Raw genomic sequence first — 25000 nt, forward strand, 5'->3', positions numbered from 1 at the left:
AAAGCTTAATTCCAAAATAGAGCTGACAAAAAATACTTGTCAGCATGATGCCACACGACAAAACTCAGCAAAGCATGATGCAACCGTGAGATATCCAGACATAACATATGGTGCAAAGATTGGAATTAGTGAAGACCGATCACCAAACTTAGATTGCAGAAGGCAAAAAATAAAATCAAACATTAGTACCTTCAGCCAGATTTTTTTCATTTTTGAAATGTCTTAATCAGATCACTATAATCTTAGTGTCATTCAACTGAGTGCTCCAGAGTGGTGCAACCATGCAGGCGGATACAGTGCCAGTTGGTCATTATTTTATATTTCATGCTATTTTTACGCATATAAAAATGCTGGTATACGGTGCCCGAAATACGGAGCCCTGCTTTGCATGTCTTACTGCTAGAGCAGCTCGTTGGGAACTTATTAGTGAACTGGCCTGATTCCTCGGGCGTATTTATCATACTTAGCTAATGTGGCATGTGACCAGAACAGGAATAAACTTCACACCAGAGCCCTCCCATCCTGTCAGTTGTAAGACTGAGGTATTTTGTTAATTCCTAAAGAAGCAAGAGCAGGGAGAGGAAGAGTACAGTGGAGGGTAGGGGAGAAAACCCCAGCCGAGAGCAAAGGGTCAGGAAGATGGGAGACCATCACTGGCAGCACTGGCATGGAAGGAAAAAAAAAATGTTTTCAGACCACTGAAAGGTCTCGACTTCCAGTTGTTCCTTTATGAACCAGACCTGCTTTCTTTTCCCCTGCAGCCACTGCCGGGACTCGAGAGCAGGGAAAGTCAGGCATAAAAAGAAATTTCACTTCTATAGCAAAGTTGCTAAGAACAAATAACAAGCAATATGCTAAATTTTTTTTTGCCCGATCTAGTCACAGCTACCTTCAAGTCCCACTGTGAAAGTTCACATTTAATAAGGTGTGATTAACGAATGCTCAAGGAAGCCAAAAATTGTGTGTTATGAAATGAAGGGGAGATCTGGCAGGAAGGAAAATACAGGAGAAACCACAGATAGAATAACCCAAGTGACAAGAAAATTAGTGGATGCCTGGAAATTGGGACTCAAACTACATTTCTTTGTATGAGAGTTTCCTAAGCTTGCACACATACAGGGTTGGTTTTTTTTTTCTTTATTTCCCTTTACAGTAAAATTGAAAATTCAAGCTTGATTTATTGAATTAGAGCAGGTTTGCTTTTTATGATCTGTTTCCTAAATATGCATTTCTGCCAATTTAACCTGTTGGTTAAAAGTCAAGCCTGAAGAAAACTCGGGGCTTTGAGCTGTACGTGTACTTTGGCTTTGAACCTCCAGCCTCGACCTGGGGGTGCACTGAGTCCAGAGCCGGCAGGCAGCTACCTCCGGTTCGGAGCACAAGTTTTGCCACCATGGGGAAATCCCACAGTCTTATCTGGGGAGATTTTAGCACAATCAAGTCACTTACTCAAATTAGCTTAAAGTCCCAAAGCACTCTTGGCCTAAGCGCTCCTCAAACCCCAGCACTGCCAGAAGAAAACCCTCACGGGTGAGGTGGGAGCTTTCCCAACGCTACCAGCCACCCAGCTGGATGCACCAGGTACGCCTGCCTGCATCCCTGCCTCATCCCGGCTGTGCTGCTGAGCCCACTCAGAGCAACACGCTACTGTCCCTTTGCTAGTATCTCCATAGTTGCTAATTTTGTTCCTCTTTTGTTCCTCATGGACCTTCTGCTTTTCCTCGGCACCTTTTTTTGTGTCCTTCTCTTCACTGAGCTTCCACCCACGCTCAGTCCTTCCCTCTGACTTACTTTTCCCTAACATCGACAAGCCCAGCCCTTGTCTTGTTCCTCTTCTCCACAATGCCGCTCCTTCTCCGTTACTTCAAACTTCCTGATTTTTTTGATGCACACTACGTTCGGTGCCCACTACACCCTTCTCACCCCACATTTCCCTCCTCTTCAAGCTGTGCTCCATCCAGTTGCCCAGCACTTTTCCTCTCCTCAAAGAGAAGTCAACCACCTCCACTGCTTCTCATCCAGGCTTGCCTCCACCTGCCCTTCCCCAAGGCTGGGTGATGTGCTCGTCCCTCAGTCTTTGCCTGCTTTCCTCATCCCTTGCATGCAGCGTTCGTTCAACGCTGCACCTCCTGCTCCTCCTACCTGGGGCCTCCCCCCAGCCAGCACAGGGGTGGCCTGGCAGGGAATCATCCATATTTTATAAATTAATTTAGAAACGAGAAGATTAAAATACTTCATATTTTCATATTACTTTATATTATTACTAAAAAGGCTATACTAGAGCTATTTAGTCTACCACATCCATATCAAGGACTCAGTTTTGATCTGAGGGAACATGACAGCTTGAGCAAAGTTCTTTGTTCAGGCACCACACAACATACCTTAGCAGCGTGCAGCTGTTACAACACTAATTGAAATATGTTTTAAAATGTATCGGGTTTCCGAACATTTGCGGAAGAATTATTTTTTTCCCCCATGTGCAAAACCGAGTATTTCAGCCATTTAAAAGAAGTGCTTAATCCCTACAATGCATTAGTAGGCCATAAAATAAAGCTGAAGTAAGGTATTTTACATTGGGGTTGGGGAGAAATCTACAGTTGTAGGTGGATGGGGAGAACCTCCAATTGTAAGTGGATGGGGAGAACCTACAACTGTAGGTGGGTGGGGAGAACCTCCAATTGTAGGTAATCCTGGCTGCTTTATCAGCTATTTAGCTAACACACAGTAAAAGCGTCGTCATGCAGTGTCATAACATCAGTGGAGTAGAGATGGGTCGGAAGGAAGCAGGTTTGAGCATCCCACCCTACAGGTTTTACCCAGTCTCATCTGAGATGACCTGTGTCCTCCATGGAGGATGAAGGTAGGAGAGAAGTACCCAAGGCAGCTCACAGGAGGGCTCACGAAACACTTGTGTGTCGTCAGGTGGATGCCTGAAGTAGATGCCACATTTTGCAGTGAAACTAAATGATAAATCTCTTTCAAATACCTAAAGGAAATGTTTGGGCTTTTTTTTATTCCACCATCTGCAAAAAGAGGTACCCACAGGGGCTCACGCTCAATTTACAGAGGGGAAATTATAACTAATCTGTTTTCAAAGTCTCTAAAATTGCATTTCTGTTAAAACAAAATAAGAGCAAAAATCTCTTAAGTATCTCTGAATTTTCCCGGGCTAAAAGTCTTTGACTGAAAAGCTATGCGCTTCCCATTTGCAGCGGTATAAAAGTCGTAAGACATCAGATCATAAGCTGTCACTGGTCCCAGACTAAATATCACCCATCCTTTGCCTAAGGCAAGTGGGTCTTTTTTCTATGGGAGGGGCCAAACAGAAACCCCACTCTTTGGAGGAAAGAAGGAAACATTTTTGTGACAGTTTGTTTTTATTTTTTAAAGGCTGTTCTTTTGAAGCTGCTTGAGGGTTTGGATGTTAGATGTAGTCCCAATGGAGATGGATTAGCGGCCAGAGCACAGCGAAGCAGTCAAAGGTGCAAGATAAATGCAATTTATATATAATTGCCCAAGCTGCACCTGTTCCATTTTGAATAGGAGACCTTGTCTACAGAACAAATTTCAGAAGCGCTGAATATATCCTTTTTTTTTTTTTTTTCCTTTATTTGAGTGTAAAACGGGGAATTCTAAACTGGTATCAGAGTAAAGCAAGAAAAAATAACCTTTAAATAGCATGTAAATTTTTTATGAATCAAGCTCTAAATAAAGAAAACTCCTGAGCTGGGAATTCAAAATACTAGCCAGAGAGAGCTGATTTGCTACCAGGCTCAAGAACAATATTTAGTTTACAGAATCAATCTGGAAATAAAACTAGTGCTTGCATCAGCATGAAAGCTACAAAAATAAAAAAGAGGTCTTAATAAAATATACAATGGAAAAGGAAAGGATGAAAGCACCAGCACAGCTATGAGGCCCTCGACAGCCCACACAAGTAATAAAATAGAATATCATGTAATATAGAACAGCAATGAAAGGATTTAAAATTTCTAGGTAGGATTCTGAAAAACTGTTTCCAGCTTTTGTTGCAGAGCAGGCACGCTGCAAGTTTCCTTGTGAAGCTACGATAAAGCTGGTGTGTAGCAGACACGGGCGTTGACGATGGCAGAACAAACGCTAACCTTCACCTTCCTCCTGAATCAGCCCAACGCAGCGTTGATGACAAAGCGGGGGCTGTATTGCTATCCAGGAGCCAGGATATTTCTCTGTTTTCTAGGTGCTCCATTCTGTTTGCTCTCCTGCTCGCTTACCCAATATTGCTTTCCCTCCTTATCTGCAACGCAATGATTTTTTTGTTCGCCAAATGGCACCAATGCTTTGCCATGAAGGCAATCGTCTTCTTCACCTTTAGTAAGGAAAGTGTCTTGAACCTTGTGCTAAGTGTCTTGGAGAAATCTGAGATGAGATGCATGTAAATGAAGCAGTATCTGCTCAACTAATTTCAGCCTGACCAAAGTTAGGATGGGTTCATAAGACTCCACAGGAAAATAAAGTGAGCACTGAATTCCTGTACTACCTGCCATGCTCTGCACCCTAATTACAGTGCTGCATCCTCTAGTTTTAAAGAAATAGGATCTTGTAAAGTTCAAACTCTAAAATGGACACATAACTTCTCTTAAAATTAAATGGCATCCCAAGATTAACTTGGCAGAATTTGGTCCTGCAGCAAGCAGTGGCTTTTACACTAAATTTCAGTTCAGCCAGAACCAACGCAATTCACTCATTGCAATAACACAATCAATTTTCCTTCTCCATGTGAATCTAGAAGCTATTGCAAAATACCGCTAATACAGCATAAATTAAAAGTTATGGGCCCCTTTTTCTACTGTGCTCAAGCTGTGGCAGGCACAGTGTACAGAGGTAATCACAGAGAGTTCCTTGATCTGTGGTCGCATGGTCCTATCAAAAGTTCTTGGGTTGACACAAAGAACCAGCCAAATCCCATTCTTCTTCTTGCCCTGGCAGGGAAACTCAGCTCTGCCACAATACCTACGACGTTCCTGTTTTCTCCTTTGCAGGAGTTGGTGTTCCACAGGATTAAGCCCGCTCATGTAGTTCTACATGTCAATGTTACTTTTTGCTGCAAATAATTTCTCTGGGGTAAATCTTCAGGGGCTGCAAAGCAGGAACGTGGCCTCTGTCTGACTCTTTTAACCCCTGTTCTAGCATTGGTTGCAATAGGTGTGTGGACCATGAGAAGTGGTGACAAAGAAAAATCTGATTGTTCAAATATCAGAAAAAGGACCTAAAAAAGCACGTAGATTTTTTTACATAGGAAAAAGGACATCAGTATAAACAACATCCACTATTTGTGCTTCTCCAGGAAAGACAGGAAGTGTTCCAATTCCTCCTAAAATATGTTTTTAATGAAGTAAGAATGGATCATGATCAGCTGGTCAGAAAACAGCAACACACTCAGAAAAGAAGCTTTTTCTCTTTTTTAGGTTTCAAAAAGTTGATTGAAAAATCTGGGCCTACTCTTACAATGACCCCAAATGCAGAAGATGTCTTTACTTTCAATTTGGTTCCTTCCACTGAACACGGACTGCAATTTCGCACCTATGCTATTAATGCAATTACAAGCTTTTTCCAAAAACTATCAAATTAATTTGAAATTCACTTACGATGCATGCTAAGCCATTAGCCAAAGTCCCAGTGCAGTGTGCCTCCCGAAGGTGAATGAGTTATGGAGGCTAGCCCCGCCAAGGTCTTCAGAGCTCCCAACCACCTCTACCTAACATGAGCGTGACGCATGGAAGCTCCTTAAAAGCAAAAGCATCCTTAATAATACTTCACACTTTATACAGCGACTTCCACTGCAGGATTTCAGCCTGTATGAATTAAGATTTACAACACCCCGGAAAGATGGGCTGGTATCGTTTCCCTCTATTTCAAAGATGGGCGAAGGTGAGAGAAAGACGAAGCAATTTGCTGAAATTCGCAGAGGAAGTCTGTGGCAAGGCAGAAAAGAGCGCGGCGCGCTCCGCCTCAGCCTCGTGCCTTTGCCGCAAGACCATCCTTCCTGCCTCTAAATGCCACGCTGGAGCTTGATGATGTTCTAGCGTATTAAATATGACACCAGATACATGTTCTGGATCATAAGGCTGAGTCCCATAAAATTGACGGACGTAGAGTTGAGAAGCCGAAAGGGACAGAGCAAAGAAGAAGGAGAAAAGTCCCTACGCCGCCGCTGTGTGGTATTTTTCGAGGCAGTAGGTTCCCGTGCTACTTAAGGACCAGAACATATTTTTGCTTTTACAAATGCAGTTTATTTTGCAAATCAAGGTGATTGCACACATTTCAGCTTGTCAAATTTTCAGCCTTTCAACCATATGTCTGTCGACCTTATGGACTACCAACTTTATGGGATTCAACCATATGTCCAGATCCCGATATATATGAAGGCCAGTTCTAACATAAGAGCTTTACGGTAGTAGCGTAGTAAACCATAATGTTTGCAGATGGCTGTAATAAAATCATTCAGGAGAGGAAAGGTGCAGGGACGTAAAGCCTTCAAAGCTTCTTCTACTGAATAAACAATTTGATCTAAATAATGTAGTGGGAAGCACATTCCACCAATGAACTAGCTGATCTAGTCCAAAATGTTGCTTTTAATTTTCTTTCCTAATCCCACATGTATTTTAACTTCCTTTTTTATTTTCCTGTGTGGGATTAGCTTAAAATTTGGAAGAAAAGTATAAGAAGGAAAAACAACCAAGTAAAGAATTTTTTTTTAAAGGGCCCGTCCACTTCTGAATTGTAATTTTTCATATGTGAAATGCCAAATGGTTATGTGCGGCCTGGAAGATGTATTAATAGAGAAGCATAAGTTTTTTACCGTCACATGGTGAGATTGAAGGATGATGTGACTTGCTTCATTTCCTGAAGCGGGACTCAGCTTTCAAAGTTAAGGAAAGTTTCCTCCTGAGTAAGCTTTTTCTAACTCTAGGAAGCTGGAGTTTGGTTTATGTCCTGCTGCACAATAATTCACGTGATAATTCACATTCCCCTTTGTCTAACATAACTTGATATCTCTATCATTTGGGGAGCTCCGGTCCCGCTTTCCCCTAACTGGAACATGCTGAGCCGATGCGTTCCCCTCGGAGAGCTCTCCACCTCCGGGCTCATGCCTGTCCTGGCTGACAGCGGGCAAGGGAGCACTGCCTGCGAGGGGAACCACCACCAGCATAGGCATGACGGAGGGTCTTTTTCAAACCAAAATATTTTTTAAGCTGGCAATCCGCGGTGAGCTTTGGCAAGATTCCTTGAACTAGACAAAAATCAGTTCCTACTCGGGAAAGAAGGAAACCTTCCCCGGGCATTAACTGAGAAGTGAAAAAGTGAAGTACAACCTGCCTGCGCTGCTGGTGTGCAAAATCACGGCGAGAGCAGCCCCCGTGAGCTGTTTACTTTGAGATAACTCAGCCAGAGCCTGCTCTCACGCTGCTAACGTCAGTGGAAGTTTTTCTATGGGATTAAATGGTGCAGGGTCAGATAGTGTCTAAGAAACGAGAAATACACTGTCACTCTTCCTTCCCGTGCCAGACTTTGTGTTGACCAAGTTGCAGTTCTTTCTGAGGGCTAGTGCCTGCCTTATTTGAAGAGGGCTTGTCCTGCAAGATGCTGAGTGCCGCAATTGCCACCGCGCTCAGCATGGCATCTCGCATAGCACCTGCCGAGATTCACCCCATCACATCCAACAGTCCTTGGCCAAGCAAGAGCCATTAAAAAAAAAAAGAAAAAATAAGTTGAACTGAACAAAAGATATTATTTCTTCCCTGTTGAAAGCCTGCCAAACCGTTCGTTGCACAAGTCGACTGGTGCAAGGCTGTGAAGAGCGTAGCATGGACCTCAACCCTCCCCTCGGCGCGCGCGGCCGCCCTACCTGTGTGCTCGTATTTGTGTCGCAGCAGGGAACTGCTCTTCTGGAATGTCTTGTCACATAAGTCACACGCGTACATGCCACTTTCCGTCTTCTTGATCTTCTTTCGGGACAGACAGGAGTCGGAATCCGTCATGTCGTCGAGGCCGGACATGTAGTCTGGGGTTCCATCAAGCAATTCTCCCTGCGAGGGAACCACGCGTCAGCGACACCCGCTTCCACCACCGCTCCTTCCCACGGAGGAACCAGCCACCCCAGACAAGTTAAAATCATGCCTGCTTAGGATGGTGGTCCCTCTTAGATTGGGAACCCATTGGTAATGAAACTACAGCTGCTGGGAACTATGGAAATAATGAGGAGCCTTCTACTTCTGTGCCTCGAACCAACTTTCTGTCTTGGAGCCCTCTGCAATACTACGATTTACACAAGCGGACAGTATTTATCATATCGGCACTAAATATTTTCAAGGAGCAGAAAATGCAAAAGGGAGGCTCTTCATGGACGGCAAAAGGCATTATAATATTTTACAGGGGTAAGTGTAAGCAACAGCTAAGAGATCATTCCTTTCAAAACACTGAAACTTGGATATGTTCTGTATCTGTAGAAAGGTTTTAATTGAATTTTATATTTAGGTACAAATGTTATTATTATGCAATCCATTTAAATGTATGTCTCCCGACTAAAGGCCTCGAGCTATATTTTTATATTTAATTTTGTAATTTGAAATAGGGAATATTAATAACACTTTTTATCAATGTTCTATCTATGTTAAAACAGCCTTCAGCATTAAGCAATAATGAATGTGGATCAGTAAATTATTAAATTTCTTGATATTTATTTTGTCTTGATCCAAAGAGAGTGCAAACTTGCATGATAACATACATTCCCATTTGCTATCGCACAGTTCAGTTTTCTTAAACTAGGTTTGCACTAATTAATATTAGAGAAGATTAAATAGGCTTAAATACATTTACAAAGAGGGCAGATGTACTGTAAATCGGAATAGTGGAACAGCTGTTATGGAGGTGCAGTGCTATTTATGCTCCTATTGTGCAAAGAGGGATTACAGCCTGTAATGTAAAACCATACCTGATTTTCACATTTGAAACTATAAAACATTTACTAGTCAGTAAAATTACTAATAGACCATAATAGGACATAGGGGAACATGCACAAATGTAAAAAAAAATTACTAATCTATAATCAGTTAATCTCATTTAACTAAACTCTGTATATTATATCTGAATACACCCAGCAAAAAGCTATAAAAGTACGTGACTTCTGCAGAGCAGCTCTTTGCTATAGGCATGCAAGCGGTGGAATCCTTTGCTACTCGTCTATTGACTCTGGAATGACCTGAGAAAAGGATTAACGGTTGTACCCAGGCACGAAGAAGTGCTGACCCAGATTACGTGTCCACGGAAAGATTTCGTCTGCGATTAAGGGCCCTAGCTGCTACCTCTCCAAATAATTTCATTTAATCTCTGGGTTTTTTCGAAGCTCTTCCAGACGACTGGTGGGAATTAGAGGACTGGTAGACTGGGAAGGGCAGTAGGTGGGCTTGAAGGAAGGGGCTGTGGTGAAAATATGTGTCAACTTTTCCTCATCCCCCAGACATTCTTGAGAAGAGAGAACACCTTTCCCATGCACGGTGCGCAAGCAATCCCCCAAAAAACACGGAGAAGGAAGCTTTGCAGACTTTCAATGGGATAGAGCTGCTACAAGGCCATATGGACCTCTGCTTAGAGGGCTACGGCTTTGCGTCCAAATGTGGGGGTGATTCCCAAGAGGCCTCCCACCGCTCCCTTTCCCCATGGCGAAATGTAGTTTCCCCGCTGTGAGGGGAGCCCTGCAGCGATCAGTCTCCCTATAAAGTTTCCTTTTTTCTTATTTTATTGCAGGATGGGATTTTTCATGAACGTTACTACTATTTACATACAATTCTTGTAAGGAATGACTGAGCTCTCAACAGAATAAAACCATAAGCATTATGCCTATTCAAAGGTATTGATACTGCTTCTGAATCCAAGCAGAGGTACTCCTAAGATAATTGCAATTTGTTTTCCTACCCCACTGCCTTTTTGCAAGTTCAGACTAAAATCAACCCTGCTAATTTTTTTGGAAATGCTGAATATAACTTTGGGCTTTTTCTTCTGTAAGAGGACATATCACAAAATACTAAATTCTCGCCTTTCAAAAGAAAACGGTCGCAACAATTTACCTGAAATCCTTGTTTCCGCTGATACTTCCTCCTTTGCTGCATATCAGCAAAAGTAGCTGCTCCAGTTGGGTAAGTATAGGCCATATGTGGTAGGAAGCTCATCTGATCTAGTCCTGGGTATGGTCGCAGCCCAGGAATACTGGTCTGGACTGGTGGCATAAAAGTGGCTGGGGGAAATGCGCTCTGTGGTGGAAGTGTTGTGTATAAAGGTTTGGCACTAAATGGGTTCATACCAAATACTGGGTTAGTGCTTTTATCCAGATTATTTGAATTAGAAAACTCCTTCTTGATAAAAGTCAAGTTCAGTGGCTCATCTGAGTTTTCAGATGATGAAGAAACACTGTTGTGTTCTAAATTTACACTATTAGATTTTGTTTTGTTCTTTGTGGCTATAATACTTTTGGGTTCCTTCATTTGTTTTGGTAAAGACAAGTCCAAAGGCTCAGCCTGAAGCTCCTCAGAAGAGAAACTGTTTGGAGTGTAAGAACTACTGTGGGAGTTTTTAGAAGATGTGGAAGAAAGATTTAAAGGAGAAGGAGTATTGCTCCTAGAGTGGTCCAATTTGTCAACTGGTTTAATATTGGTAAAATGAGGAGGTTTTGTTAGCCTGAGAGGAGTATCACAATTAGTAACACTGTTATGGAGTTCAGCTATAGATGGTGAAGTTATAGAGTCCACAGGCTTTATTGGAGATCTGGCTGACAAAGAGTCTTTAGTGGGAGTGTTGTTGGTGGCAGCCAGCGCCACCTTGGCACTGGCCCTTTCCAGTGATGGTGACCTGGAACTTGAATACTGGTAGACTTTTCTTTGTTCAAACCATTCCTTCACAAATTCCTGAGGAAGGCCAACAGCAATGGAAATTTTCAGTAGTTCATCAGAGTTGGGTTCCATATTCATAGCATAATATGCTTTAAGTACAGACATGTGGTCCTTGTATGGGTTGATGGGGCTAGTCATTCCTTTCTCAGAAAGTACTGATGACAGCAAGAGGGTTTGCTTATCAAACACTCCAGGTTTGTTGGGAACCATGTTCTCGTGAGGCTGAAGGACTGCCTTGATTTCTTCGTTCATTTTGCACAGGTAACGCTCATGCTGATGCAACGGAATGGGACCAGGAAAGCTTTCTTTACAGAACTGGCATGAAAATGGAGTGGATACGTTATGGTTCTCTATCATCTTGTCTTCAGTTACCAGGTCTATTAGAGTTCGCAGCTTCTCTTTTTTAATGTTGTTGAGCTGCCTCCTCGAGTCTGTGGTTAAGCTCTGGAGGCAAGCTTTGGCTTCATTGACTTTCTCTAATGTATAGTCAATAATACTTTTAGTGGCACCATTATGACTTACTACTGGAAGACCCACGGGGGGAATATTGGGGGAGGTAACTCCTTGTTCCTCGGCTTGAGAGCATGAATCCTTCATATGGTAAACCTTCAACTTGGAGATCTCTTCAGCCTTGCAGTCCATTTTCTGCCTGGAAACCGTGTTGTCCACAATCTGTAGGACCTTCTGCACCTCGCTTAAATTACTGCCTACCGCAGGAAACCCAAGCAATGGTGCTTCCATCCCTACACCTAAGTGCTGCATTGGACTTTGAGCAGAAGCATGAACTCCTAAGGGGCTGGTTGCTCCAAGTCCACCATTCATAAAAGGACTAGTTGCACTAAACCCATGTGAGGCCATAAGAACCTTATATTCATTGAAATCTAGTGGTTCTGTTTTAATTTTCAGTAGGCCTGTTTGTTCAGACATACTAAGTGGTTTGCCATTCTCCAGCTTGTTTCTCAGCTGTGTAATGGCTGAATTAGTAGGAGAGGAAGATACAGAATTAGGAGAAGAACCCGTCTTGATATTGTTTCTCATTCTGCCATTTACAGAGATTAAACCAATACACTTCTTGCTGCTGATGTGCGAACTGTAGGAGCCAGAATGGGAGAAACGTTTCTTGCAGTTTGGACACTCATATGGTTTTTCACCTAAAATGATAATTAAAACCAAATGTTAATTATCGTTGTTGCTGCTATAATTGCAAGCGATCGCATTTGATACCCAACTGATCGTTCTGTGTATCCACTGATTGATAGTGGGGAAAATATTAATTCTATGAGTATGGCCACACGCCACCACTGCTTTACCCTCCTCTTTCTACGGGTCTTGAGGTCAGTTTGGACCCACGGTCTCCAGCTGGCAACAGCCGCCAAGGTATGAGATTGGCTCCAGACTGACCATTGCAAGTCACAGGTAAGTACCCCGTGGTGAAGGGAGTCAAATCAAATCCAGACTGTTCAAATTTGATTTGTTTCTTCTTTTTTTTTTTCTTCCAAAAAGAGGAATTTTCACTGGAAATCAGCACAGTATAAGGAACTGAATCCTGATGTTAGGACCTCCACGTCAGCATTGATGGAGGTTTGTGCCTGGACAGAGCCCGGTGGCATTTCGTGTGCCGAGTGCTGCGTCAAGCGCGAGAGACAAAATGCACAAGTCATTCAATATGAGAGGCTTTGTGCTTACTCCTTATCTGAGAACATGAGCTGTATTTCACTTGGGGGGGACTTTTTGTTATGGAAAATATAATGGACTCTTCAGGGTCCGACTGCACAGAAATGAGTGAATGCTTCTCAACTCCAACTGCCAAACAAACAATCTATATTATTAGCAGGAAGAGTTACTATTTCCAAATCTTTCAGCGAGACCGTGGTATTAACAGCATGATAAATGAGGATGACTCAGATATCACTTATGAAATACCTTAGTAGCTCCAAGAAGCCAGAAGCAGAACTGTAAATTTTAAGCAGTCTTTAAAACTCAGCTAATTAAACAGAATGCAAATGAGCACACCAGCACCTCTGCTACTCACCACTGTGAATTCGCAGGTGTTCCTTCAGATGGTGTTTATATTTGAAGGCCTTGCCACACTCAGTGCATTTGAACTTGCGATTGCCTGCTCCTTGGGTCAGCATTTGGTGCTAGGAGGGGGGAAAAAAAAAAAAAAGATACCGACATGAATTTTATGCAAGAGAAACCATGAATTTCTAGCTTAAAAAACAAAAACAAAATTAATGTGGCTCTGAATTTATCAAGCGGACCAAAAGGTCTGCATGTACATTTATTTGTCTCATCAGCGTTGCAATAAAAATCAAAATGTTGGCAGTAAACCGAAACAAATGAGAAAGTACTTTCACATGAGCATTCGATATTTGCTTTAGAATTATTTCCTAAGTCTCTCATCAGAAATGTGTTGCTTTAAGGTATCTTACGATGAAGGAAACTGTTTTATAGGAAGATTTGTGGCTCTTAATATTCCTAGCAGATTCTGAACATGTGGGACTCCACTTGTTTAAAAATTCTGTTTACTGCATGTGTAGGAAAGACAGAAACACTGTCGTTAGTGGCATTTCGTGTAAGATTTAATTCATTATCAAGCAGAAGAGACTGGGTCTTCAGCGTGAGCTGCTGCTGGAAATGTTTTTTAAAATCACAGAGCAGCAGGGAAGACTTGAGCTACCTTTCGTGCCATGTTTTCCCTGGGTGCTCTTCTAAGGGGCGAGGGAAAGTTGAAAGTTAAAAGTGGCATAAAGATATAATCAAAGGCAGCTGACCTTTTTGCAACAAGCAAGAAAAGCCTCGTGACTTTGAATTTGGAGAAAAAAAAAAAAAATTAAAAAAAAAAAAAATTCATAGTATTAATAATAATGCAGCCAGCCGCTCTGGATGCTCAAGGTAGGAGGTCAGCCTTTTGCAGGCGGCCACGACACAAAAGCCTATTGCAAGGAGGAGGGAGCGGGGGGGAAAGGGGGGAAAAAAAGAAGAGGGGGGGGGGGGGGGAAGAAAAAGGCAGCGCCGAAACGGTGTGACAACTGCAAGGGTGTGCTGCCTCTTCCCACATTCCTGGCGAGACAGATGGTGTTACATGGGACACAGGGAGGTTTGTTCAAACAGCAGCAACCTTCAAAGATCAAGCAGAGCCCAGCCCGCCGCGCGCCATTGAGGGACCCGCGCTCATATGTTGCTGAGTTGCATAAACAAACAGCAACAGCTGTTTTGTCTCCCCCCATCGCCCTCCGAGGACTACTATAAACTTTAGTTGTGCCACTGTTAATATGATACAATCATTTTAATTTACTAATTGTAAATGCCACGAGCAAATGAGGGGACTTTTCAACACCAAAGCTACCATTCATAATGCGCCAGCACCAGCGCGCTCTCGCATGTGAAATTTCAGGCGGTTACGTTGGATAAATATCTAGGCGGGTTTTGTGGGTTGTTTTTTTTTTTCCCCGGTGTTTTTAACGATACGAAGCAAAAGAAAGAACCGTATGGTGGATCAGGTTAGGAAAAATACACATGTGAAAATGTGTTTGTCTACTGGAAAAGCCATGGGAAAGAAAGAATAGGAAAAACCGCTCCAGATTTATTTATATTGATTTAAGATCAAGCAAAAGATACGGTTCTCTTAAAAATGCTAATTGCAAAAATCGCGCCATTAGGAGATGTGTGTTTGCCTAACTGAATTTACCTTATGCTGAGAAAAGCCTACCAAGAGAAATACAGCCGATGATGATTTTCAGGTTTTTAAGAAAAATAAACACGGCATAAAGCCTTTATAATTTGACACAATGCACACATCTATTTATTTAAGTTTTAACCACGCCATTTGAGTTTCCATTACAGCCCTCCATAAGACGGGTTTTCAGAAGTAGTTCTCCGGCGAGGACAGGAGTAGTTTTTCTGCTGTCATGTAAAGAGTTTTGTGGCACAGGTCTATCGCCAGCCTGTCCAGGAGCACTAGGGCAGCTCAGTCACCTGTCTGAGATACGCAGCATTTCCTTAAATGCAGCACTGATATAATATTACAGGCATCATATCGAGGAAAAAGCTGCTTTGATTTATTGCAGATACGCTGCCGGGCTATACAAATGATAGCGATGCCGCAATTCTAGCGCATGCATGTGTTAGTGGCACAATCACGAATGATAGCCTATATGTACTGTAGGAAGAGTTATGCTAAAAATGGGTAATTATGTTTAACAAACGATTATACAAAATACGCATAATTTCACGTGATTGAAAAGGTTACTCAAAAAGAAATGAAAAAATATTAGCGGATCTTTTAGTATGTCTTGGAGCTCCTATTTGCAACACTGCAAAGTAAAACTAGGTGAAAAATGGAATTAAAATTGCTGAGATGTTTAATAATGTATAATTAAAATGCTACAGTTTCATTCACTTTTTGAGGAACATAAAAACGAAACTAAAGTCAAGTTAAAGTGCAAATAAAATTTCTAAATTAGAAATTAACACACTCATTCGATCGTGAACATAAGACTATTAAATCATATTAGAAGAGACCATCAAAAAATCATTTAGACCTCAATTAAAGCTATTACCATTAAAAGATCTGCATCTTCAAAATGCCATGAAAAATTAATAATGATTGCCAATCAAAGCAATATCGTTTCTCTAAGGGGTTATTACAGAAAGAAATCACTTAAAACCAGCCCCCCACCTGATCTGTCCCTGGCTTGTGTGTCACCATATGCCGCTCGAGCTGGGTGCGGTAGGCAAACGTGTAGTTACAGAGAGGGCACGAGAAGTTCTCCTCGTTCTTCTCGTGGCGGTACTTGATGTGCTCCTTGAGGGACGTCAGGCGCTTGTAGCCCCGGTCGCAGTAGGGGCAGGTCAGCAGTTGGGCAAAGGCATCTGGAGTTCCAGGTGGCAGGTCTGCACCCCAGGACGGCGGCGGGGGGGAAAGAGGCAGGCCAAAAGGTCAGCAAATCAATGGCAGCTCATGGGCTGATTGCCCGGGATGGTATGAGAGGAATCGCTGCAATCTGCTGCCCGAGAGGGAGGGACGGCGCTTCCAACCGGCGGCGGGAGGCACCGGCACCCGCGCACGCCCACGGCAGACTCGCAGGACCCGCTCCGGACCCCGCGAGGAAATTAATTACGGGCATCGCTCCTCCCGCAGACCTCGCTGGCTGGAAAACTAAGAAATACTTTTCCCGATCAATCGGCGATTTGCATTCCAGCCCCAGCTCATTACGTTCCTCATGCCATTGACCGAATCCTTCCTACCGACGCTTTTCCAATTATTTATCAAGGCATCGGAGAGCGATGGGTCGGCTGCCTCGTCTTTAGCTGCGTTAAAACTCTATTAAAACTTCCCAAACTCCCAACTAGAGCAGCAGCCTTTCTCCCGTTTAAATTCAGCTCTTCAGTTCACCCGCCAAATAATACAAATTTGCTGACTAAAAAATCACAATACACTGAAATTACAGCCCCAATCTTTGCTCATGAAATTCCATGCCGCTGCAGCTGTTCTTCAATTTTTAAGGTAAACACCCAGGCATGTAGTGCATTTATAATTGCAACAGCTGCACGAGGTCAGGATACTGGCTAAAAATGAATTACAGCCTCACCATTTTCTTCTTGCCCATTGGCCTCTGGAGTGCCAAGGCGAGACAGTTCCTCGGGGGCTTCGGGGTAAATAATGGCTGTGTCGCTGCGCTGCAGGTACTCCGCTATGCTGACTGCATGCCCATCTCCTTCCTCCAGTTTCCTTTTGGCAAAATATTCCTCAAAGTCCGACGTGCAATTTGCGTTCTTCACTAGAATGAAAGAAGGGGAAAAGAAAGGGGGTTTGAGTGCATCCTCCCCGAGAGTTAGGGTCGGTCGGCATCGTTAGGCACAGGCTGAGCTGGTGTACTGGAGCTACGGGGCTGGGGCTGCAGCTGGGTCCTCGCTCTCATCGGTCTTGCTCCAGCTCCTAATAAAATTAATGCGGGCTTTCCACCGGCGTGGATGGAAGTAAGGGCGGGCGGTTAAATTAACAGGAACACGGGCTCTACAGGGCAGCAGGAGAAGTTTATGAGGCTTGGGTAATGCAGGTAATCTTTCATCTATGGAACCTGAACCTTCAGGGGGCTCCTGGGGGACCCACGGCTTTTGGCGTGAACACAGCTCTACCTACAGGACTGCCCCCAGACCCCGAGGCAGTCCCCGCGTGGGAGACGGTAGTTGCAGGTAGTAAAGCCCACAACCGCTTCTTCTCCAAGACAGGTCCTGCCTCGGGCTGCTCGTCCGTGGCAGGCACGAGAAGAGAATTGCTCACAACATCTTCCCTTTGTTTTTTTTTTTCCTCCCTGAAAAATTAACTTACAATGGGAGAATAGGCTGTTTTTAAAAAAGTATTCTTCATAGATTTCTACAAATAGAACCACATGTTTTAGACCATAACAGGGATAGCAAGCCTAAAACCACTTTTACAGTCTGTACGAGAGTTTTCCTTCTTTTCCTTAAATGTAAACCCAATTTTTTATTGTCCATGCAACGTCCATGAAACTTAATATATGCTCAACCACAAAACATCCTGTTGCTAAAAATATGCTTTTCTCCTCCATGTATGAACACTGCATACAGAAAAGACCTTAAAAACGCTGGGACGTTATAGACAAATATTAATATAATTATACCAGGCGAAAAAAGGAGCTGATCATTTTCTTTCTCTATCTTTTTTTTTATTAACAAGTCTTGGAAGACACAGTTGGTGGCAGGGAATTAAAGATACTTGTTTTCAACTGACCGTAAATGAAAAGAACGGCTTATGATTGATTACATTTTTAATGTATTTCTCCTTAGGTGAAATAAGAAAATGAGGCAACGCCATAAACTATTCTACAGTTCATGTAAAAGTAAAATATTAAATGGCACGATTCTGCTCTCACTGACGCCAGCAAGCAATATGGAGTAAACTCGTGGAAATCAGCGGAGTTATGGCCCTACGGGGTTATACTGGTTTGTAACCACTGGAAAGGAGACACTAACCAGCTCCTTGGTGTTTAGAAACGGGTAAATGCTTTGCCTTAGTTTCCTACAAAAATACAAGGTGATGCTGGCAGTCAGAATGAGACGTGGCCTCTGACTGGGGCACAACTGGAAACCTGAAAGCGCCTGGTCTGAAGCGCTGATCTCGCCGTCATCAACGCAAGTAGGTATCTGTCTATGCAAACCCCATCCCTTTGGCCGATAAAATCAAATCCTCTGGCTGAGACAAATATGCCCCGTTTTTCGTAGAGGCTGAGCAGCTTCTCAACCGTCCTGCGGTATTTTAGTGACAGTGACCAAATGGCACAGGGCACGGGACCCCGTTTCTGGAGGGAAACTTCTGTTCCTGTCGCAGTAGTTTTGTAGGGAATCGCTACAACACCCCAGAGCTCCTCCCTTGGTCCTTCTGTAGCTCTTGTTATCATTTGTTATTAGCATGAGAAACAATATCTCGTTTTTTCCCCCCCAAAAAAGCAACTTCTAGAGAAGGGGGGTGTGAGTATGGAGAACAAGACCGAGTACCTTACCTCCATTTTGTTGCTGTGAGAGAAATATAATAAAATGGTGGTTACTGATGTACACCTTATGCACAAGAGCATCAGACTATGTTTTTGACTTCATTTTTATCAGAACAAAGCTGAATCATTACTTTTTACGTTGGAAACCTGACTTTTCATTCGCTTGCTCTGCCTAGATCTTCCAACTGTTGGAACATATCCACCCTCTGGCTTAACATTACCCCACCTCCTCTCCTTCGCTTGGCTTAGAATAGACCCAAGGAAAACAAGTTTATTTTTTGCCAGATTCAGGGAATCTGTGAAGCAGGGAAAGACCAGAGGGGAGATACGGGAGCAGGAAGGGGAAAGGGTGGGACGGCTCCGAGGGATGGCTCCATGCATGTGTCCTTCTCCTCCTCCAGGCAGGCTGGGGGGTTTTGGAGCTTGCAACTGCATTGATAGGATGGGGATTGAAGCCACAGAGCAAGGCCCGAGTTAATATTAGGCCCTTCAGTCTCAAACTCGAACCCAAATGAGGTTCTTCCTTCCCAGCCCCCAAGTCTATCTGGAGACTGATCCAACAGGCTGTGGAAGACTGTTGCGATATTACTGGCCTTGGCTTCCTAATTCTCTGGATTATTTAGCTTCTATGTCTGTGCATGCAATCCGGGAGCTAAAGCAAATGTTTATGTCTACATTTTAAACCCCTAAAAACAAGGGGATTTAGTGGAAAAGCTGACAGATCCTTAACTGAAACAATACAACCAGTGCTGCAACACTGCAGATTAACATAAATAGCAAAAGGTGACCATGTGTATCTGGTTTCTCACCAGCGACGTTACTGACAACTCAGACATGGCTGGAAGCTCACCCAGTGTTACTAAAAAGACCCATCTGATAACCATTAGGTTTCTCTCTCGATTTCTGGGGGGAAGACTTGCTTCCCCCCCCCATGCCCTAATTTGTTTTCCATGCAGAAAGTCATGTTCCCAGATTCCTCGTGGGCTAACACTGCACACACGTTGCACATCCCCTCCTGCGAGGCAAGAATTTCAGCGAGATCTACGGCGGGTGACCTCACCAAATAAGTCTTTTTTTAATTAATTATTGGAGCCTGGAGAGCAGAAATATTTTCAGCTCCAAAAGCTGATGTGGCCGTGTCACATAAAAATAAAACGCATTAAGGAAAGCTATCTTTGGAGGCATTTAGGACCTTTCAAGATAAAGTGAGAGAGAGGTTCAAGGAGCTTGGGAGACCAGTTATTTTGTGTGGGAACTCGTCCTGCGAGATGGTGATAGCTGCCCTTAATCGCAAACAAAGCTAATAAAACCACAGCCTTCATTAGCCAGGAAGTGAGAGGCCCCCATTGGTACAGGCAGATTACAGCCTGAAAACGGCCTGTCCTCCAACCTGCCAAGTTTTACTTCTGTTTTCCTCCCTCCAAAGGTTTTGTTTTCCCCTTCTTTAAATTATATTAAGAGATCTTTACTCGAAGCTTGTCAGATGTTAGTAATCGAAACCAGGAACATTTTTTTTCTGTTTGTTTACAGGGAATTTGTTAATCTCTTTTCTGCAAACATCCCACTTGTAATAACCGTAACAGGTACAATAAAATAAACCATAGGAATTTATTCATTCACATTTAAAAACTCCTTCTGCAAAACATCATTTTGTCAAGTAACCATTTCAGAAATATTTACAAATTAATTTAGCAGGACCAAAGACTAAAATTTTCACTCTAATGGTCACTTTTGCTTTTCCACTATAAAGCCTCCATGGCTCATTTTAAAAATGCAGCTGATTAATGTATGGATAACAAGATTTCTTTTTTAAGTACCACTAGGAAGCGGCCATTCTGACAATAGCACAATAATTTAATAATGGAGACTTTTTCTTTTAGGTTTCTTTCTCTACTAATGACGTTCTGCAATGAATTTGATGCTAAAAATACACCACAGTTGTTGCATGCACCTACAGCAACTTTGATGGTTGGATGTATGTGAACGAGTCTGAGGCTGTATCTCCCATCTCTGTGCTCAGCCCAGGTCATGGAGTGCTACAAGATCTGGTGTCAAGAGGGAGAGGCACGTGGTGTTAAATGAGAGAAACCTTCTTGGTCCATCTGGAAGAGCCCATGTTAATCTGTAGGAAGACCCAAATGGCTTTCTTTCACACCAGAAGGTCACTGTGGTATGGCTTTCGCTGAAGATGGGAGTCACTGATCCAACTCCTTTCATTGGGTTGGGTCTCAGCCTCACCTCAGCTTTTTTATTAAACGTCGGTATTAAATCCCCTTACTACCTGCAGGGGAAAAATGAGGCCAGACACTCAAGACAGGCCCAAAGCCTATAGTGAGGCTGAAGAAGAAAACTTTGAACATTTCCCAGAATAGGTAGGAAGGATCTCCAATGGCTCAGGGACTGACCTCTTCCCTTTCCTCCTCAAATAATGGTTGGGGCACCTCAACAGGCAAGCCAGGGGAGTTTTTACTCTGCATGAAGGATGCTGCAGCTCCTAACTGTCACCTGGCATCTTCCACTCAAGGTGAAAAGACTGGCAAAGGCATTTAGTTTGTCAGATGATTTAATACGACTAAATAATCTGACATCGCTCTTAAGAGACTACGGAGACTGCAGCCATTACAGAAACATGTTCTACCCAACCTAGCCAGGCACCAGCCTCCACTGAAGGAGGTGGCTCTGAATGCCTCGGTGATAAAAGATTTGAATCAAACACTAGCAGAGCACTAGACCACTCGTAATGGTTATTTGAACAAGCCGCCCACTGCAGCAGATAGCAGCTGGAGTAAAGAGGAGGCTGGGACTCTCGCACAGGACATTTGGGGAAGGAATTGCCAGGTGCAACATCCAGAGCAGCTTTTGCATTTGAAATGCAGACCACCTAAATGCAAAGCGCTCTTTGAACCACGAGTTTGCGGTGCACCGAGCTGGGTAGGGGCAACCCTTATCTTTTCCCCCAGAAAACTGGTTTCAGAAGAGGGAGGGCACCCCATGGACCCCACGCAGAGTTAGCGGCAGGGCTGTGGGGGGCTCGACGGCACCCTGCCCCCAGAGAGGTGCCGTGAAGCCAAAGTCGTGCAGGCAGAAGAGACCGTCAGATACTGGAAGGGAAGGGGCTAAGAGGACATGAAGTCTTCCTCCTCGAGCAGACCACACTGCAAGCATGAAAGAGGAGTCAAGGCCTGTTATGGTAAGGAAAATATGTGCAAAGGAAGTCACACGGACTGATAGGGGACCTCAAAGGCTCTGGTAATGGTAATTCAGATAACCATCAAGTCTTATTTCTGAATCAGACGTCTTTTAAAGTTCTGTTTCTCCAAATGCTAAGCACAATTTGCCACTTTATTATCGTCCCTTGGAAATAGAAAAGCTTTTAAAATACATATGTATCCAGATCTGTATGGCAACATCGTTAAGTGTATATGTAATGATAAACTGTGCCTCGGTGCCACCCTCCTTTCATGCATAATAAATCTAATGGATGAAAAAAGCAGTGACATGGTTTTATTTTCCTATTATTTTCCCCCTCAAGAATTATAAAGTAAATTTCTTGTGTTACTTAATAAGAGCATTGGGGTTTTATGTGGGTGTTACCAACATTAGGAAAGTGTGAGTAATAAAATCCTTGCAAGACTTAGGTACCACCTTTTACAGTAATATTTGTAGAGAGCATTACCTATGAACTAAATCTCATAATGGAATGCGTAGAAATGTACTTATACTAGAAAACTCTTACCTTTAACCGTGTAAATCGGGGCTATCGGCAACATCTCAAATTGTGACAAAATGCAAAAGAAACATTGGGTGATGTATGGCGTTCAGCTGTGCTGAGGATGGAGCGGGGCCTTGTGGCCTTTGGAAAGAACATGGTAAACCCCTGAATTCATTTGGATTAGAAAATAGTAACAGAAACCTTTTGCTGTTTTGCTCTGTTACAGAAAAAAAGAGATGGCTCAGAGATGATGCCTGCTAAATATCTCTGTCCCCTTTCTTGTTCCACAAAATGTATTGATTTCTAAGAAGAGGGGAAAGAAAGAGATGTGGAAAGTGGAGGGGGGGGGGATTAGCCAGAAACATAATAATCTCATAAATATGCATTTAATGTGTGTGTGTGTGTCTGTGTATCTATGTAAGGGGTTTATGTGTGTCTTGCTGAAAAGATGTTTTCAGTCTCTGAAGTAGCTTACTCTGTGCACCATGCGAATCTGTGGTTGCCAAGAAGGGTGCACCCCATCCTCATTATCAAGCTCTTTGTACAGTCTCTCTCATTAAAAGACTACCGTATCTTGGTCCAGCTACTTTAAACTACGCTATATTTGCCCTCACTGGGAAAACATCTCCTCATGCTGCTGAAAACTATTAGCTTACAAGGGTGCAGTTAAAAGGAGTTAGGGGCTGAAACGTTGCAGCGCACGGGAGGGGTAGCAAGGACTCTCACCAAATGAGTTCGTCGCTGCACCTTGCGATCAAATTGGGGAAAAAATTAAAAAAAAAAAAAAAAAACAGGAAAATTATGTAAAAGTTTCCCAATTGTTAAACTGAAAACAAGAAAGAAATTGTTTTGTCACCACTTCTCTTCGCGCGCATCTAATTCTACATGACACAGAAGAAAAGCGATGCTGGTATCATGCGAGACCTTACCTGTACCATTGTTTCCAGTGGTCTGAATTGTGGCTTCAGGCCCCATAGTGTCATAATCTTCCTTCATTTCTTCTGTGAAATAAGCATGCACACTTTTAGCATTTGCACGTTATTGAATTGCTTACAAAGCTAGGGAGCACGCTGCAGTAACAGGGAAGATCCTGCTCAGGGACGGAGAGAAAAGGGCTGTTGTGGACCTCCATACAATGGCTTTGTTCTGGCAGCTGAATGAGTTCAGCGGTGCTGGATGGACGAGAACTTATTTACTTTAAACATGACAGCGAGTGGTGGAAAACAGAACTATGTGTTCGGAGTAAATGAAGGGCTTTTCCCAATAGCAAATCTAATAAGCGGTCGGGTGATAAAAAGGGATTTTTTTCTTCTTTTTTTTCCATATTTAAAAGAAATAACTAGTTAACAGACACCGTGAGATCTATACCTGGAAGCAACTGCAAATACAAAAGGAAGATATAAGAGGTTCTTGTATCTATTTCTATCTATCGCCACACAGATCTTCTGAGCTGTCATCGTCATCTTAACCTCATTTGAAGCGCAGCATGTATTAATACCAAGTGGTGCAGAAATGTGACAAATTTTTAACTGTGGGCAGTTGTGCTCTGCCCATACGATTTGTTTGCGTCTTCTGTGCACTCTCTGTGCACTTGCAAAGTCTGCCTTTATGGCCATAAATTGGGTTAATTCACATGCAAATGAGCATGATATGTGTAGAATTATTTACTATGTATTTGTCATGGATCGGTTTACTTTCCATGAAACTGGGAGCTCGGGGTGCGTTAAAATAGCATTTCGAAGAGGCTGGATGCAGCTCCATCACTGGGGAGAACGCTTATTTTCATCGATGTTTCAGCCTGCCTCGGAGTGCCTGTCAAACTTGGTTTCTTGCTGCTAATTTGTTAGTTCATGTGCAACAGGTATTCACACATCCAGCCTGGTTAAGATTTAACCCTCCAAAGGGTTTTCACAGGCAAAAATAAATATACATAAGATTTCTTTCTCGCCTTTTCAACTTCTCCTAAATGCCAGCTTTTCTTTTTTTGAAGACATGCACAAACATACAACCTCTCTTTTTTAAGTGAGAGAATTTAGGAGTTGAGATTTAAGTGAAAAATCTGCTTTAATCTTTCTCTTAGCCGCACTTGTAAGAAATAAAATGTCAAAAGGCACCCAGAAATTGTTCAACAACGACCAAAAAAAAAAAAAAAAAAAAGAAAAAGAAAGAAATTCCCAGAAACAAACACAAGTCGGTGATGATTCAGGAAGATGGATGCTGCTCAGCCAATCAAGTGATAGACTGGCAAGAAGATCAAAGCCCGCTATTAAAATCTTATTGATACACGAAGCATTAAAATTATTATTACTCATTTTTTGTGAGAAAGATTTTGATGAGGACAGAAACTGGCCCAGTATTAATCCATTTCCATGACAATGATTTGACTGAAGATAGGGGAATAATATAAACAGAGCACATTCTGGGTTCATTCCTAAATTTGTAATCTTGTAGTATTCTTCAGATGTCACATTCTACAAGTAATTAGTTGGTAGAATAACAGGTTCTAATTGTATCATTCTAATCAAAACTAAAGCACAGAATGACTTAATTCAGAGCTTTACAACCAGCGTACAATACTGTGGTATAAATATACATGTTTATGGCTTTGAAGCTTAAAAAAAAAAGAAAAATTAATGAAAGCTCTTAAGTTAAAATATGCAGGTACAAACAGATGCTAAATTTGTACAAAAGCATAGAATATGCAGACCAGATGAAAAATATTTGTTTAAACTGTACAGCAGACAAGCCAGCCTTGATTCTTTTCCCAGATCTGGCATTCTGCCTCTCTAAGGATCATTTTCACGGGGATATCTTGCGTCCAAAACATTTAGGAGTTCAATATGTAT

General features: G+C 42.7%; 1 protein-coding gene across 1 annotated transcript in view; it reads right to left on the minus strand.

The window, feature by feature from the left end:
• ZEB2 (zinc finger E-box binding homeobox 2) overlaps positions 1-25000 on the minus strand; it is a 32003-nt gene that overhangs the window by 3044 nt on the left and 3959 nt on the right. Inside the window, exons 2-7 of the mRNA XM_009577594.1 lie at positions 23084-23155; positions 16520-16708; positions 15607-15821; positions 12958-13066; positions 10107-12076; positions 7889-8069 (exon numbers count right to left, since the gene is read on the minus strand). Of these exons, the coding sequence (XP_009575889.1) occupies positions 7889-8069; positions 10107-12076; positions 12958-13066; positions 15607-15821; positions 16520-16708; positions 23084-23155 (2736 nt within the window). The remainder of the gene's footprint in view (positions 1-7888; positions 8070-10106; positions 12077-12957; positions 13067-15606; positions 15822-16519; positions 16709-23083; positions 23156-25000) is intronic.

This window comes from Fulmarus glacialis, unplaced genomic scaffold (genome assembly GCF_000690835.1).
Source record: "Fulmarus glacialis isolate BGI_N327 unplaced genomic scaffold, ASM69083v1 scaffold15384, whole genome shotgun sequence".
Classification (NCBI taxonomy): Eukaryota; Metazoa; Chordata; class Aves; order Procellariiformes; family Procellariidae; genus Fulmarus; species Fulmarus glacialis.